Genomic DNA, 19,291 nt, shown 5'->3' with positions numbered 1-19,291 from the left:
ACACAATAACAAGGTACTTGAATTCTAAAACAAATGAAACAAAAGCAGTAGTAAATTAGTAAGTACAGAACACATAAGCTAAAGAAACATTTGAATTGATAGGTGGAAATCTTAATGAAAAGTTATACATACCTAGATATATAACTTAGTGAAAATTTGAAATTTCATAAATAAAGTAAGTGAGCATGGGGAAAAAGTTACCTTCAATGAAGCATTATATAAGAAAGCTTTAAGAGAGAAGAGAAAAAAAAATTACAGTTAAAATCTTCCCATTATACGGACTGAGCACAGTGGCTGATGCCTGTAATCCCAGCACTTTGGGAGGCTGAGGCAGGTGGATCACTTGGGCCCAAGGGTTCAAGACCAGCCTGCGCAACATGGCAAAATCTCATCTCTACAAAAAATACAAAAATGAGCCACCGTGGTGGTGTGCGCCTGTAGTCCCAGCTACTGGAAGGCTGAAGTGGGAGGATCACCTGAGCCCAGGAGGTTGAGACTGCAGTGAGCTGTGATCATACCACTGCACTCCAGCCTGGGAACAGAGTGGGACCCTGTTTCAAAAAAAAACTAAAAGAAAAGTCTCCCATTATAGAAGACTTCAGCATTAAAAATTACATATGGTATCCAGGAGAAATACTCAAAGTCTCAAATAAAAGTTAAAAAAGCACTAATGTTTATTGGGGTTTTAAAATGTGCCAGGCATTGTGCTAAGCATGTTGTCTGAATTAATTCAATCCTCACAAAAACCAAATAAAATTGGTTTCAATATTATCCTCATTTGACAAATGAAGAAACTGAGGTATAGAGAAGTTAAATAACTTGCTCAAAGCCACACAGTAGATGGGACTTGGCAGAATTTGAACCTAGGCGGCCTGGTTCCAGTTCCCAGCCTTTAGAACCACCAAGCTGACTGTCCTTCAAGTAAAAAGGACAGCAAACTCAAGCAAATGAACAACAAAAGAGTGGTAGTATAACAATATTAATTACAAAAAAGAGAAAAGATGGTGTCAATGATGATACATACAGTTTACAATGAAGAAAAATAAATCTTAGTTTAGGAGTGCCCACCTTGCAGTCCCTGTCCCATAGTAGACGTTCGGCAAGTGTCTGTTGAATGAATGAATGAGCTAATACAGAAGCCAACAAAGATCAGGCAAGAATGGAAAAAAAAAAAAAACATAAAATACCCAAAAAAATAAAAGCTGATAGGGGAACAGTAGCAAAAAATAAGTACAGTCAGTTCTGCCATAAACACTTGTTGCAAAAATGGGGATGAGTTCCCAGGTGATTGATTACATGAGGAAATAAATTTTGCCTTGCTTATGCACAATTTAGTCTCCAAGAAACATTAGATGAAGGTAGAAAACTTCACGCAGCTGAACAAAGCTGTATAAGGAATGCACAAAGCACACGCACACACCTCAAACATCTACCAGCTCCCTCAGTTCATCAAGGGTTATGAGCCACAGTCATCCACATCTGCTATTCAACTTTCCAAAAGATTTCAGCTAACCTACTTGCCATCACTTCTCAGTAATAACTCGAATCTATATTCCTTCCAATACACCCTTCCACAAGCAAACTTTAGGCCTTTTTCAAGGTAAACTGACATACATATTTATGCATTTTTAAACCAATTTAACACAGGTAAAACTGGATTAGCATCTTTATTAGGTTTCCATGTTCTGTGTGTGTCTACATCACTAATGAAGTTTTAGAGTGCTACACTCTAACGATACTTTTTCATGAGCCCTGGGTTTAATATTGCACAATTTTGCATAACATTATTTTTAAGAACGTGTATGCAATATGACAGCAAAACTGACTGTACGAAGATAAAAACAGCACTTGTAAAATACGGAATTAGCAGATAACAAACTCTATATTCTACAAACCCCACCTTTTCAAACACCAGTAGAAGCTTCATCAACATTGATCACACATTAAGTAACAAAAAAAAAAAATTCAAAAATCTCTAAAGAATAAAAAGTATACAAGCCAGGGACAGTGGCTCATGCCTGTGATTCCAGAACTTTGGGAGGCTGAGGCAGGTGTTCAAGAGTTCAAGACCAGAGTTCAAGGCAGGTGTCAGGAGTTCAAGACCAGCCTGGCCAACATGGTGAAACCCTGTCTCTACTAAAAATACAAAAATTAGCCAGGCATGGTGGCAGGTGCCTTAATCCCAGCTACTCAGGAGACTGAAGGAGGAGAACCGCTTGAACCTGGGAGGCAGAGGTTGCAGTGAGCTGAGACCACGCCAGTGCACTTCAGCCTGGGTGACAGAGCGAGACTCAGTATCAAAAAAAAAAAAAAAAAAAAAAAGAGTATACAGTCCATATTCTATGGCCATAAGACATTAAAGCTAGTTTATAATAAAGTATAACTGGGAAAAAATAGCACTTGCAAATTGAAAATTATTTTTCTAAAATACCTAAGTCAAAAAGAAAACAGTAGTAGAGTTATTAAATACATAGGAAAAATACAATAATGAGAAAATAGCATATAAAAACATAAAAGCTAGTCAGACTATTGCTAAAAGGTAAACACACAGATGAACTTATTAAGTGGACTGGCTCATTTAGCATTAGTGAAAGTGAGTAGAAGGAATTAGGAAAGATGAAAGCAGATAGGTCAAGAGTAAAAACTGGTAAAATATAAACAGGTTCTAGGAGGGTAAGGTGGGCAAAAACCAACAAAATTAAGTAAATCAAAATGAAGAAAAAAATCAGATTCCCAAAACAAGCAACAAAAAAGCAAAAATAACTACACATGGGATAAATTCTTAAAATGAGAAACAATCTGAGTAACTATAAAATTATTTTCTTAGAAAATATGAAATATTTTTCATGCTCAAGAAGTAAGGTAACACCTAAAGACCTAAAAAAAACTTTTTTTTTAGAGTTGAGGTCTTGCCCAGTCACCCAGGCTGGAGTGCAGGGGCATGATCACAGCTCACTACAGCCTCCAATTCTTGGGTTCAATTGATCCTCCTACCTCAGCCTCCCAGGTCACTGAGATTATAGCCATTAGCCACTGCACTTGGCAAAAAATTTAAAACTTAATCAAAAAATTGCCTTTATAAAACAAATATCAATGCTTATGTGGTTTTCCAAGACAGTTATTAATGTTTAAAAGGTTGCAAACTAGTGTATCTAAACTACAGATTCAGAAATGCTGATGTGATCTGTTTAGCACTGTGTGAGTGTGTCTGCAACTGTGTGTGTGTGTGTTTATGCATGCACATGTGTGCATATCCTGGTATATTAATCTAAATTAATAGCTAACATTTCAGTGTAAAAACTCTAGGTATTTTACATAATATTTTGGAATTCTAGCTTGTCTTGAGTAACTGGAGGGATATCCTGACAACTCTGGTTCCAGTAGCAGCACATGGCTAGAGTGGATGTGGCTAGCCCCTTTGGATGAGGTAGTTAATTAATCCCAGTACCGGTAGAAAATATACCCTTCACTTCCTAGTCAAACCTGTAAGCATTTTAAGCCTCCTATCAAGAGGGGGGGAAAAAAAAAAAAAAAAAACTCCAATGGAAATTATAAAAAGTCAATTCTCCCCAAATTATCTTTAAATGTTTACATCAATTTTCATCAAAATCAAACAAGATTACTTTTTTGATGGAGTACGAAGAATTTAACAAATTAATTACAAAGCACTTTGGCAAAATTAAATGTTCACTCATTGTAAGAACTTTTTAATACAGTTAAGAATAATGTGCAGGGAGCAGCCAAGATGGCCGAATAGGAACAGCTCCGGTCTACAGCTCCCAGTGTGAGCAACACAGAAGATGGGTGATTTCTGCATTTCCATCTGAGGTACCGGGTTCATCTCACTAGAGAGTGCCAGACAGTGGGCCCAGGACAGTGGGTGCAGCGCACCATGCGCGAGCAGAAGCAGGGCGAGGCATTGCCTCACTCGGGAAGCGCAAAGGGTCAGGGAGTTCCCTTTCCTAGTCAAAGAAAGGGGTGACACACGGCACCTGGAAAATCAGGTCACTCCCACCCTAATACTGAGCTTTTCCGACGGGCTTAAAAAACGGCCCACCAGGAGATTGTATCCTGCATCTGGCTCAGAGGGTCCTATGCCCACAGAGTCTCACTGATTGCTAGCACAGCAGTATGAGATCAAACTGCAAGGCGACAGCGAGGCTGGGGGAGGGGCGCCCGCCACTGCCCAGGCTTGCTTGGGTAAACAAAGCAGCCTGGAAGCTGGAACTGGGTGGAGCCCACCACAGCTCAAGGAGGCCTGCTGCCTCTGTAGGCTCCACCTCTGGGGGCAGGGCACAGACAAACAAAAAGACAGCAGTAACCTCTGCAGACTTAAATGTCTGACAGCTTTGAAGAGAGCAGTGGTTCTCCCAGCACACAGCTAGAGATCTGAAAACGGGCAGACTGCCTCCTCAAGTGGGTCCCTGACCCCTGACCCCCGAGCAGCCTAACTGGGTGGCACCCCCCAGTGGGGGCAGACTGACACCTCACACGGCCCAGTGCTCCTCTGAGACAAAACTTCCAGAGGAACGATCAGACAGCAGCATTCGCGGTTCATGAAAATCCGTGGTTCTGCAGCCACCGCTGCTGTTACCCAGGCAAACAGGGTCTGGAGTGGACCTCTACCAAACTCCAACAGACCTGCAGCTGAGGGTCCTGACTGTTAGAAGGAAAACTAACAAACAGAAAGGACATCCACACCAAAAACACATCTGTACATCACCATCATCAAAGACCAAAAGTAGATAAAACCACAAAGATTGGGAAAAAACAGAGCAGAAAAACTGGAAACTCTAAAAAGCAGAGCGCCTCTCCTCCTCCAAAGGAACCCAGTTCCTCACCAGCAACAGAACAAAGCTGGACAGAGAATGACTTTGACGAGCTGAGAGAAGAAGGCTTCAGATGATCAAACTGCTCCGAGCTACAGGAGGAAATTCAAACCAAAGGCAATGAAGTTAAAAACTTGCAAAAAAAATTTAGACAAATGTATAACTAGAATAACCAATACAGAGAAGTGCTTAAAGGAGCTGATGGAGCTGAAAGCCAAGGCTTGACAACTACGTAAAGAATGCAGCAGCCTCAGGAGCCGATGCGATCAACTGGAAGAAAGGGTATCAGTGATGGAAAATGAAATGAATGAAATGAAGCGAGAAGGGAAGTTTAGACAAAAAAGAATAAAAAGAAATGAACAAAGCCTCCAAGAAATATGGGACTATGTGAAAAGACCAAATCTACGTCTGATTGGTGTACCTGAAAGTGACGGGGAGAACAGAACCAAGTTGGAAAACACTCTGCAGGATATTATCCAGGAGAACTTCTCCAATCTAGCAAGGCAGGTCAGCATTCAGATTCAGGAAATACAGAGAAGGCCACAAAGATACTCCTCGAGAAAAGCAACTCCAAGACACATAATTCTCAGATTCACCAAAGTTGAAATGAAGGAAAAAATGTTAAGGGCAGCCAGAGAGAAAGGTCGGGTTACCCACAAAGGGAAGCCCATCAGACTAACAGCGGATCTCTCGGCAGAAACCCTACAAGCCAGAAGAGAGTGGGGGCCAATATTCAACATTCTTAAAGAAAAGAATTTTCAACCCAGAATTTCATATCCAGCCAAACTAAGCTTCATAAGTGAAGGAGAAATAAAATACTTTACAGACAAGCAAATGCTGAGAGATTTTGTCACCACCAGGCCTGCCCTGAAAGAGCTCCTGAAGGAAGCATTAAACATGGAAAGGAACAACCGGTACCAGCCACTGCAAAATCATGCCAAATTGTAAAGACCATCGAGGCTAGGAAGAAACTGCATCAACTAATGAGCAAAATAACCAGCTAACATCAAAATGACAGGATCAAATTCACACATAACAATATTAACTTTAAATGTAAATGCACTAAATGCTCCAATTAAAAGACACAGACTGGCAAATTGGATAAAGAGTCAAGACCCATCAGTGTGCTGTATTCAGGAAACCCATCTCACGTGCAGAGACACACATAGACTAAAAATAAAAGGATGGAGGAAGATCTACCAAGCAAATGGAAAACGAAAAAAGGCAGGGGTTGCAATCCTAGTCTCTGATAAAACAGACTTTAAACCAACAAAGATCAAAAGAGACAAAGAAGGCCATTACTTAATGGTAAAGGGATCAATTCAACAAGAAGAGCTAACTATCCTAAATATATATGCACCCAATACAGGAGCACCCAGTTTCGCAAAGCAAGTCATGAGTGACCTATAAAGAGACTGAGACTGCCACACAATAATAATGGGAGACTTTAACACCCCACTGTCAACATTAGACAGATCAATGAGACAGAAAGTTAACAAGGATACCCAGGAATTGAACTCAGCTCTGCACCAAGTGGACCTAACAGACATCTACAGAACTCTCCACCCCAAATCAACAGAATATACATTTTTTTCAGCACCACACCACACCTATTCCAAAATTGACCACATAGTTGGAAGTAAACCTCTCCTCAGCAAATGTAAAAGAACAGAAATTATAACAAACTGTCTCTCAGACCACAGTGCAATCAAACTAGAACTCAGGATTAAGAAACTCACTCAAAACCACTCAACTACATGGAAACTGAACAACCTGCTCCTGAATGACTACTGGGTACATAACAAAATGAAGGCAGAAATAAAGATGTTCTTTGAAACCAACGAGAACAAAGACACAACATTCCAGAATCTCTGGGACACATTCAAAGCAGTGTGTAGAGGGAAATTTATACCACTAAATGCCCACAAGAGAAAGTAGGAAAGATCCAAAATTGACACCCTAACATCACAATTAAAAGAACTAGAAAAGCAAGAGCAAACACATTCAAAAGCTAGCAGAAGGCAAGAAATAACTAAAATCAGAGCAGAACTGAAGGAAATAGAGACACAAAAAACCCTTCAAAAAATTAATGAATCCAGGAGCTGGTTTTTCGAACGGATCAACAAAATTGATAGACCACTAGCAAGACTAATAAAGAAGAAAAGACAGAAGAATCAAACAGACGCAATAAAAAATGACAAAGGGGATATCACCACCGATCCCACAGAAATACAAACTACCATCAGAGAATACTACAAACACCTCTACGCAAATAAACTAGAAAATCTAGAAGAAATAGATAAATTCCTGGACACATACACCCTCCCAAGACTAAACCAGGAAGAAGTTGAATCTCTGAATAGACCAATAACAGGAGCTGAAATTGTGGCAATAATCAATAGCTTACCAACCAAAAAGAGTCCAGGACGAGATGGATTCACAGCCGAATTCTACCAGAAGTACAAGGAGGAACTGGTACCATTCCTTCTGAAACTATTCCAATCAATAGAAAAAGAGGGAATCCTCCCTAACTCATTTTATGAGGCCAGCATCATCCTGATAGCAAAGCCTGACAGAGACACAACCAAAAAAGAGAATTTTAGACCAATATCCTTGATGAACAATGATGAAAAAATCCTCAATAAAATACTGGCAAACCGAATCCAGCAGCACATCAAAAAGCTTATCCACCATGATCAAGTGGGCTTCATCCCTGGGATGCAAGGCTGGTTCAATATACGCTAATCAATAAATGTAATCCAGCATATAAACAGAACCAAAGACAAAAACCACATGATTATCTCAATAGATGCAGAAAAGGCCTTTGACAAAATTCAACAACCCTTCATGCTAAAAATTCTCAATAAATTAGGTATTGATGGGACGTATCTCAAAATAATAAGAGCTTTCTATGACAAACCTACAGCCAATATCATACTGAATGGGCAAAAACTGGAAGCATTCCCTTTGAAAATGGGCACAAGACAGGGATGCTCTCTCTCACCACTCCTATTCAACATAGTGTTGGAAGTTCCGGCCAGGGCAATTAGGCAGGAGAAGGAAATAAAGGGCATTCAATTAGGAAAAGAGGAAGTCAAATTGTCCCTGTTTGCAGACGACATGATTTTATATCTACAAAACCCCATCGTCTCAACCCAAAATCTCCTTAAGCTGATAAGCAACTTCAGCAAGTCTCAGGATACAAAATCAATGTACAAAAATCACAAGCATTCTTATACACCAATAACAGACTAACAGAGAGCCAAATCATGAGTGAACTCCCATTCACAATTGCTTCAAAGAGAATAAAATACCTAGGAATCCAACTTACAAGGGACGTGAAGGACCTCTTCAAGGAAAACTACAAACCACTGCTCAATGAAATAAAAGAGGATACAAACAAATGGAAGAACATTCCATGCTCATGGGTAGAAAGAATCAATATTGTGAAAATGGCCATACTGCCCAAGGTAATTTATAGATTCAATGCCATCCCCATCAAGCTACCAATGATTTTCTTCACAGAATTGGAAAAAACTACTTTAAAGTTCATATGGAACCAAAAAAGAGCCCGCATAGCCAAGTCAATCCTAAGCCAAAAGAACAAAGCTGGAGGCATCACACTACCTGACTTCAAACTATACTACAAGGCTACAGTAACCAAAACAGCATGGTACTGGTACCAGAACAGAGATATAGATCAATGGAACAGAACACAGCCCTCAGAAATAACGCCACATATCTGCAACTATCTGATCTTTGACAAACCTGAGAAAAGCAATGGGGAAAGGATTCCCTATTTAATAAATGGTGCTGGCAAAACTGGCTAGCCATATGTAGAAAGCTGAAACTGGATCCCTTCCTTACACCTTATACAAAAATTAATTCAAGATGGATTAAAGACTTAAACATTAGACCTAAAATCATAAAAACCCTAGAAGAAAACCTAGGCATTACCATTCAGGACATAGGCATGAGCAAGGACTTCATGTCTAAAACACCAAAAGCAATGGAAACAAAAGTCAAAATTGACAAATGGGATCTAATTAAATTAAAGAGCTTCTGCACAGCAAAAGAAACTACCATCAGAGTGAACAGGCAACCTACAAAATGGGAGAAAATTTTTGCAACCTACTCATCTGACAAAGGGCTAATATCCAGAATCTACAATGAACTCAAACAAATTTACAAGAAAAAAACAAACAACCCCATCAAAAAGTGGGCAAAGGACATGAACAGACACTTCTCAAAAGAAGACATTTATGCAGCCAAAAATCACATGAAAAAATGCTCACCATCACTGGCCATCAGAGAAATGCAAATCAAAACCACAATGAGATACCATCTCACACCAGTTAGAATGGCAATCATTAAAAAGTCAGGAAGCAACAGGTGCTGGAGAGGATGTGGAGAAATGGGAACACTTTTACACTGTTGGTGGGACTGTAAACTAGTTCAACCATTGTGGAAGTCAGTGTGGCGATTCCTCAGGGATCCAGAACTAGAAATACTAGAAATACCATTTGACCCAGCCATCCCATTACTGGGTATATACCCAAAGGACTATAAATCATGCTGCTATAAAGACACATGCACACGTATGTTTATTGCGGCACTATTCACAATAGCAAAGACTTGGAGCCAATCCAAATGTCCAACAATGATAGACTGGATTAAGAAAATGTGGCACATATACACCATGGAATACTATGCTGCCATAAAAAAGGATGAGTTCATGTCCTTTGTAGGGACATGGATGAAGCTGGAAACCATCATTCTCAGCAAACTATCGCAAGGACAAAAAACCAAACACCACATGTTCTCACTCATAGGTGGGAATTGAACAATGAGAACACATGGACACAGGAAGGGGAACATCACACTCTGGGGACTGTTGTGGGGTGGGGGGAGGGGGGAGGGATAGCATTAGGTGATATACCTAATGCTAAATGACGAGTTTATGGGTGCAGCACACCAGCATGGCACATGTATACATATGTAACTAACCTGAACATTGTGCACATGTACCCTAAAACTTAAAGTATAATAATAATAATAATAAAAAGAAACACGCTTTCCTATTTTTAATAGCCTATGATAGTCATACAGAATGAGTTAATTAAAATTGATTGGTCAATTGCTTAAAAAAAAAAAGAATAATGTATCATATATTTCAAAATAACTAAAAGAGGAGAATTCCAACGTTCCTAAGACAAGAAAATGATAAATGTTTGAGGTGACAGATATCCCAATGACCCTGATCTGATTATATATTATATGCTTATATTAAAATACCAGATGTACCCCATAAACATGTACAACTATTATGTATCCATAATAACTAAAAATATTAAAAACAAAAAGATGAGAAGGAACGTCAACTGTCAGTTAACGAAATATATTATAAAGGCACAACAATTACAGTCAAACAGAAAAGTCCATGAAACAAGTCAAAATGCCCAGAAACTAATGCATATTTAAATATAATAAAGATTGCACTTCAAATCACTAGAAAAGGATGGACTAATTCAATCTTGGGAAGGCAGGATGGCGCAGTGTGCAAAGAAGACAGCCTCTGGAGGTGGACAGCCTGGACTACATGGAATGCCAGGCTGCCCTGTGATCCTGGACGACTCAGTGTCCTTATGTGTAAAACAAGGATAACAATTGTACCTATTTCACAGAATTGTTTAGAAGATTATTAGTTACAATTTGTAAAGTGCTTAGAACAGGGACTAATACAGTAAGCGCTGTATAAGTGACATTAAATAAATTAAAGAAAACAATTCATTATAAGATAATTCTTAACTCCAGGGGATACATGGAGATCAGAAAACCTCCCATCGTAACGTATTTTTTTTTAATCAGTTTTTTAAAAAGTGAATGGTAAAAAATGAAATTAGGAAGAAAAAAAGCACTATTTATTTGACCTCTAGATTGGAGAAAACTTTTTAAAACATGACAGCAAAAGCAATATCTGAAGAAAACAGAATAACAGATTTGAGTAGATAAATGTGTTAAAATTTTGTATATCAAACACTAAAAGATGAAAATAAAAATCTGAGGAAAAATATGAGCTAAGGAGTATATGTATAAATACTCCTACAAATCAGTAAGAAAAAGTACAATAAGCAAGTCACAAAAACCTTAACCTGTATGAGAAAATATGCAACACTGTTACCAATCAAAAATTAAAATTAAAATGAAATTTTTCAACCATCAAATTGGCCAACAACTTCAAAAATTATATTGCTGACTAAAAAGCAAATAAATTGATACTTTCTATATGGAAGATTGAAATATACATTGAAACAAACTATACAGGCGTCACTTTAATTATATACTTAAAAAAAACTTTTAAACTATGAAGCCACTTTGACCTAGTAATTCCATTTGTGGGACAAAGTTGTAACATAGGATTTTTTTCCCCCAAGGCAGAGTCTTGCACTGTCACCCAGGCTGGAGTGCAGTGGCACTATGTTGGCTCACTACAACCCTCTGCCTTCTGGGTCCAAGCATTGTCGTGCCTGAGCCTCCCGAGTAGTTGGAATTACAGGCGTGAGCACCATACCTGGCTAATTTTTTTGTATTTTTAGTAGAGACAAGGTTTCACCATGTTGGCCAGAGTGGTCTTGAACTCCTGCCCTCAGGTGATCCGCCCACCTCGGCCTCCCAAAGTGCTAGGATTACAGCAGTAAGCCACTGCTTCCAGTGGAACACAGGATTTAAATGGAAAAGTTTCAAATGGCTTTTTCAGAGATGAACCAAAATCAACGAAAATGGTATGTGAAGAAATATTTTAAGTTTCAAATATAAAGCTAAGAATTTTCACCATCTAAAAATTCAATACTTAGTTCATTGTACAATTAAGCTTTAATATTACCAAATTCCAAAAAAGTTTTAAAACAAACCTTTTAACAGCATCCTTCTTCTGAATATCTATAATATCCCACCACTTTGAAAGGTAAGAGATCTCAGACCAAATAAACTTCCTCCGTGAGTCTTCTTTCAGCTTTAGGACCATGTTATTAAAAATATACTGAGTCTTGTCTCTAAAGTAGTCATTGAAAGTCTTCAACCAACCTAAATCAAGACACAAATATACCACAAAGGTCTAATTCGTATGGCTGATTTCAACTCAGTCACATTCCATTGCATTACTTTGGACATCCTTAGAATTTTCATTCATAGACATATTTTTAAATTTAACAGGTGTTTTCAATTAATGAAACTCCATTTTAGTTGTCATGGGACTCAGAAACCCACTAATATTAAAACAATGAAAACACTCTGAAAACTGCACAAATTCAGATAGAAATGAGAAAAATAAGATAGATGACCTAAGGCCAAAAAGCGGTTATTTATATCTTAATAATTATAGTATCTAATTCAATTTTTTATCTCTAAGGAATTTTTTTTGAATTTTAAAAATCTAAACACTGTTTACAAGTTGGCAGTACTGTTATCCTAATAGGGGATCCAAATTTTATCCTCTCATGCCACATCTAAAATTCTTCACCCATTAAATAAGTTAAACTAAGAAAAAAGAGATCGCAAGTATAAACTATACCTAAAAGCTTTCAGCAGACCAATAAGGTAATTACACCATAAATATGAACACTGAGAAGTAGAATTCTGCAAAATACAGGCATTTGTTCCCAAAAGCTGTTCATTATTCAATTCCTTAGAAGCACGAAGTAACACTAATCAAACAACAAATGCGAATGCATATAGGTAAAATTTTTCAAAAAGAGAACTGTAGATGTTGACAGTTTGGTTCTCCTGTTTTTTCCTATACTTTCCAAATATCCTGGAAATTTTATCTAAAGATAGTTGCAATTTGGCTATAAGAAACATTTTTAACACCAACAGGTGCAAACATAGCACCACAAGGCAGACTACTAAAACGGCCAAGCAAAAGCGTACACAGCCACCAATTCCGTCTACTGGTGGGAGGCAAAGTAGACCCCCTAAAAAATTACCCGTTCCCATCTAAAAAATCTTATAAGGAGAAGTTCCTATATATCCAAGCTGAACTATTGGTCTATTGTTTCCAAACTTACATGTGAGAGAATTAAAGAGTAAGAGGGTCCAAATGGCTGTTTCTTATCTGTATATAGTTAAATTAATATGTATACTATATTTGCTGGCAAAAAATAAATAAATAAATAAAAAATAAAAGCCTGCCAGGGCAGAGAAGACAAAACTATTCTGACAATGTGAATATGAGCTTTTGAAAAGAGCACTGCAGCTATGACTTATTTATTCCTCTTGCTTTAATTGAAATCTACTCATCCATCCTACAATTATTTACTGAGCACCTACAATGTGGCACGTATGAAGCTATGGGCCAAATAGAAATATAATGTCAAATAGTCTTTATAGGACTTTCTTGATCTGGGGCACTTTTAACCTGATTTGGTACCAAAGAACACCTCCTGGATACTTCAATTTTTCCACATTTAACTAAAAAAAACTGTGTCTATTTTTAAAACCTCAAAGATATTTCATGAAATGGTGGTCTGCAAAGAATCCCACCTAGCTTCACCAAAGTACTAACCTGGAACACTGCCCCCAGAGCACTGAGCCAGGATCCACCTCTGGATTCCCAGGGAATAGCCCAGAAAGCCCAACCAACCCAGATGCCCTAACTCCCTGATGACCATACCAACACTACCAAGTTAAAAAACATCAAGTGCTCAGAACTGATATCATCATCAGTCTTTAACTGCCCTTTCCCACATCTGTACAATTAAATTAGGTAAAGGGGAAATAAAAAATATTCTGAACACCCAATTTGTAAAGTATACAATTAAAACACTTATATAAACTGCTCCACATCTTAAAACATATATTGGTTACCCAAAATTTCAGTTTGCACTGAATTCACTCTATGCCCTTGTTATGGACAGATCTGTGTCATATGCTGAAGTCTCACCACCTCAGAATGTGACTGTATTTGGAGACAGGTCTTTAAAGAGGTAATTAAGGTAAAATGAGGTCATGAAGATAGGCCCTAATCCTACATGACTATTGATGTACTTATAACAAAAGGAGATTAGAACACAGATACACAAGGAAGACCATGCAAAGACACAAGGAGAAGACAGCCATCAACAAGCCAAGGAGAGATGACCTCAAAAGAAATCAACACTGCCAACACCTTGATCTTGGACTTCTAGCCTCCAGAACTGTGAAAAAAACAAATTTCTGTTGTTTAAGCCACTTAGTCTGGTACTTTGCTATGGCAGCCCTAGCAAACTTATTCAGCCCTAGAACAAATCAGCGTCATTACCATCCAAGAAATAAAGATTGCAATGTGGGAAGAATTTATTTTATCAAATATCAACATAATATTTAACTGAATATACTATATCTACCTACATATTGCAAAACTGAGCTAAATTCAAATGTACGTAAGTAAATCTATTTCTGTACCATGCTTTTATTATACACGTGCAACAAGGACCATGTAAATGAAATGGTTCTATTAGAATTATCATCTTTAAGATATCACATGATATCTTTTACCTAAATTTAAAGGTTCAAACTAATTCCTAATTATCTGGCTACTAGCTAAAGAACTATAAATAGTGAAATGCCTCCAAATTAATTTGATAATAAAACTCCAGTAATCTAGCATAAAAGGCAAATTTTTAAGGGTTAGTCTTTATGAAGATTGATAAGTAAAAGTTTTTTTCTGTGTTTTTTGTTAAGCACAACTATTTATTTTCAACAGTTATAATCTGTGATGAATGAACTAAGGCCATTTCAAAAAAGAGTTTATCATGGGAGTTTTCACAGAGGAATCACAGTGATTGATTAGTCCATTTTGCCTTCAACACTTCATTCACCCCTCAACAATCATGAGGAAAATATGGTAAAGACATTCACATGAGCCAAAATACAAGCTCAGAGATGTCAACCTGAAAGCGTTCCATAAAACTCATACTGATATCACCACCATACAGCATAATTAATGAAGAATGAACTGAAAGATAGCCTCTTGCAGCTTTCAGTACTGAGTAATATAACAGTAAATTAGCTTTTATTGCTCTTATACAATAGAGTAATCAAGTATTACCTTTTACATTGAATTGGTTCTTTCGTTTTCTAAATTACTGTAAAAACTACAATTGTATATTAACATGAGACCAACCAGAAATATAGTGTTTTATAAAAAGTGGTAGGGGATGAATTTTCATGACATAAAATTATATTCCTACCTCTAGATTTAATAATCTTAGGACACTGAGTTGCAAACTGATTTACTTAAGCGGTCAATTCACAGCTTTTTTTCTTTCTGTTGGAATATCCTTGAAAATTGAACAAGGGCTAGAACAGCATTAAGAATACCTTTCAATTTATTCTTTTCCATTCTAACACTATTACCACCCATAAAAAAGCTAATAGCTATTTTAAATAAGTGGGGAAATATTTAAAACAAAGAGTGCATAATTACAAGTTCCACAAAGCAGGCATAAACCCAAATTCGATACCACTATTTTTTTTTAAGTTCTAAAATAAAAAAAGCCAATAAAGCTGGAAACTCTATTGTCTACATTCAATGTTCATGAACAATTAAGCACCTAGTAACTGTTCACAAATCACAATTTATTTTTAAAATTTTGAGCTCTCAGCCATAGGTTGGAAATCTAGAGATTATGTGGAGTTCTGATGCTCTTCAGGAACATTTAGTTTTATTTGGTTCAAGGGCATATACACTAAGTACCACCATGAGGATGTGGGCAAGAGTTACCTGGCCCTGAGCCCTGGACTCTAGAAGGACCTCCCTATTCTTCTGACTACACCCCTTTCAATTGGATAAATCCACAGGACAAACTGACCCAGAGCCTGCCCTGCCCTTCTGAGTACCAGGGTCCAGAAATCTGTCTGAACAGCCCCAAACTGGAAGCCTACTGGGATTCTTATAAGTCTCTCCCCATCAGGGCACTTAACCCTAACAAATGGGACCTACCCTCTCTAGCCTAAACAGTGGCCAAGAGGCTGTAGTTTGTAGGGGTGTAGACCTGGCACCAGGATCGCTTCAATCAAGGTCCTTCCTGGTTTGGGACAGGGCCAGGCCTGGGAGGAGAAGGCAGCTGGCCTGCCCCACAGGCTGGCTCTCCCCATACACACCACCATATTCCAGTGGGGAACTAGAGCAACAGCAATCTAAACCTACATTTGGTCTTCTAGATCACTGAGCTATTTCTCCAGGCAAGAGGAGAAGACCTATTTTTCTTTAGTAATTTATTTCTTTGATTTATAACTTAAATGTTTAAACACAGGGTATGTGGGCCTCTGTGTACTTTGCCCCAGATCCTGAAAATTTTAGAAGCAGGACTGAGCACACATACCACTCAAACTTAATCTAGTATCTACTGCAAACATATAAGAGCAAGAGTTCAATAAGTACTTAATAAGATGAATGAAAGGTATAGCCAAAAGGACTAGGAAAAAAGTACAAATGCAAATTTATTACTTCAGCTAGAAATGAAACTAAAGATAAAATAATACAACCATATTAGCTTTAATATGTTCACTCTCTGTTCTGATGCTATACCTAATAATCATTGTCCATTATCTTTAAGTTTCCAAAATATTTACATTTTAAGAGGATCTGTGAGCCCTAAGATGATTAAAACACCCATCCCTAAGAAGGCACCCCGCTCCACAAAGCACTGTTACACTGCTATGGTTTTGATTGCTATAATAATGATTTTTTCTTTTCTTTTTATTTTTATTAATAACGATTTTTAAAGTATATTAATTCCACTCAAAAGTTAAATAAGCACCAATCTTCAGGAAAACATGAACAGTTTTTGAATAAAAAATAATTATATCCAGATAAATAATACATTGGTAATAAACAACACATGCAACTTAAGCCTCAAGATTTTTTTTCCATTTCAATGTGATAAATATTCTCAAATTTTAAAATAAAGTTCATTAAAAACAAATATCCTTTCATCTAATAATTTATTTTCTTTTTTTTAATTTTAGATTCAAGAGGTATATTTGCAGGTTTGTTCCACGGGTATACTGCATGATGTTGAGGTTTGGGCTTCTATTGATCCCATCACCCAAATAGTGAACACAGTGCCCAACAGGTAGTTTTTCAACCCTTTCCCCCTTCCCTCTCTCCCTCCTTTCAGAATCTTCAGTGTTTATTGTTCTCATCTAGTAATTAAGGTATTTTCTATGAAAAAATGACGAACAGGTTTCTTCCATCACTCCTTAATCCTTCAATATTCAACTGCAACTTCTAGTCATATACTTATGGGGTAACATACAATCTTAAATGGTATTACTATTACTCAAATATGCTGCTGATTAATTTTAATTCCAACATTTCTATTATAAGTTAAGCTTGCTTTTCCTCCCTGATAAACTGTGAAAGAGTTTTAATTAACGTTCTGATTTATTCATTCAAACACGTACCTTGCATCTAATAAGGGCAAAGCAATAAAGCTAAATGAAAACAGATTCTACAGTGAAAATATGAATAAAATGCCATGGAAATAAAGAAATGGTAAAGTCTTACCAAAAGAAAAGAAGAAAGATTCTTAGATTAGTCATCATCTGGAGAGAGAAAAAGGGTGGTAGTTCCAAATAAAGGGAAGAGCATATGGAAAAGACAGGAAGTTGGTTATGGCTGCATTGCAGGGTACATGATGCAAATATGGTGAGAAATAAATATAAAAATAGAAGTGGGAGATAGATTATTGAAAACCTTCTAAACCATTCCTGTTTCTTACAGAGAACTTTGGAGGGAGGACGTGAGGGTTTTCTGACCTGTGCTTTCAAAAATAACTGTACTAAGAGTGTGAAGACTAAAAAGGCAAAGTAGAAGCAGAGAAACAGAAAATGAGACCACTGCAAAATTCTGAAAAAATGGTTATGGACTGCAGTTGAAATAAACAGAGGGAAATAAGAGGTCAAGGAGACAAAATGAAGAGAACTTAGTAATCGACTAAGTTTCCAAGAGAGGGTAAGAAGACAGTCACAGATGAAGCTGAGGCTTCCAGAGATCTGTGAGACTTGGAAAACCTAGAAACCTGCTGATGCCTCTAAATGCTTTTGAACCCAGGTTTCCAAAATAATCTAACCTGTTTTTCCCAGTTGATTCAGTGTCATTTAATAGTTTTCTAAGCATATCAGCTTTAATTCAATGAAGTTGTTTGAGAGAGATCATTTTTTGAATCCATATGAAGACGCTGTCACTGGAAATTTTACCCCACACCAGAGGAACCTATTTGCATTATTGTTAGGACAGCAGGCGTTTTGTTCATCCTGCAGCCCTATACGTACAATGTCCAACTGTGACCCCTTATTATATTGCTTTTCTAAGTGCCCCTTAGAAGACCTGCATACTTTTTCTCATAGCTGCAATTGTGTGATCAATCTCCAAGATAATTTCTAAATCTGTGCTAAAGCTTCTCCCCTCCCTCATTAATGATCCCATCTATGAGCATCTAACACTGACTGACAATACTTCAGGCATAGTAAGTCTTCCCCAACCAGAGCTTGGTTATTTGAAATAATGAGAAAACTGTCTAAAATATGACAGACACTGTTAGAAAGAAAAGTGACTTTCTTTGGTGGGTTACTCTTAGGGTACACGAGGGGGCTACTTAGCTTTAGACAAATACTGGGCAAATTATCAAAGTCTCTAAAAGAAACCAATTTAAAGGCTGGAAAATATTGCTAGGTACGGTGGCTTAAGTCTGTAATCCCAGCACTTTGGGAGGCCAAGGCGGACGGATCACTTGAGGTCAGGAGTTCAAGACCAGCCTGGCCAACATGGTGAAACCCCATCTCTACTAAAAATACAAAAAAATAGCTAGGCACTGTGGCGTGTGCCTGTAATCCCAGCTACTCAGATGGCTGAGGCAGGAGAATTGCTTGAACCTGGGAGGCAGAAGTTGCAGTGAACTGAGATTGCACCACTGCACTCCAGCCTGGGCAACAGAGCAAGACTCCATCTCAAAAAACAAAACAAAACAAAACAAAAGCTGGAAAATATCGCTTGTAAATCACTTTCTAATTGTAGAAAATGTGGCAATCAGGAAAATCACTCACTATCTCATGTACTAATATAGTATTTAGGGACAGAGACATTCATTTCAATAAAGATAAATCAGAAGGAAAAGAAGGATAGGAGATAGTGCAGTGAGATGTCCACTTTTGCAAGATAGCTGAAAAAAATCTTCTTTTTTATGGTTAATAATACTAAAGTAGTTGACATTTGGCTTGGAAATACTTAAAAGACTTCCCTCCTATATGCTCAGCCTGTGGTTTCAGAAGAATTATCCAAAAAAGGCAATATGTTAAAAACTGTTACAAGTACTGGTTCTGGAAAAAGATCACTTGATTTCAAACCTAGCCCTGCCATGAACAGATCACTTATGCTCTCTCCTGCCACTTCTCCCACATCTATGAAGGGAGGGTAATTACAG

The 19,291-nt window shown here is 37.6% G+C and overlaps 1 protein-coding gene across 7 annotated transcripts in view; it reads right to left on the bottom strand.

The window, feature by feature from the left end:
* MAN2A1 (mannosidase alpha class 2A member 1) overlaps positions 1-19,291 on the bottom strand; it is a 190,445-nt gene that overhangs the window by 139,078 nt on the left and 32,076 nt on the right. For all 7 annotated transcript variants that reach the window (XR_010156965.1, XM_063810525.1, XM_063810528.1 and 4 more), the window contains one exon: positions 11,741-11,912. Coding sequence is in view for 6 of the 7 variants with exons in the window: in XM_063810525.1 (XP_063666595.1) it covers positions 11,741-11,912 (172 nt within the window). In the remaining variant the exon portion in view is untranslated. The remainder of the gene's footprint in view (positions 1-11,740; positions 11,913-19,291) is intronic.

This window comes from Pan troglodytes, chromosome 4, assembly GCF_028858775.2.
Source record: "Pan troglodytes isolate AG18354 chromosome 4, NHGRI_mPanTro3-v2.0_pri, whole genome shotgun sequence".
Classification (NCBI taxonomy): domain Eukaryota; kingdom Metazoa; phylum Chordata; class Mammalia; order Primates; family Hominidae; genus Pan; species Pan troglodytes.
The sequence above is the reverse complement of the archived record's forward strand: the minus strand, read 5'-3'. Positions and strand labels throughout refer to the sequence as shown.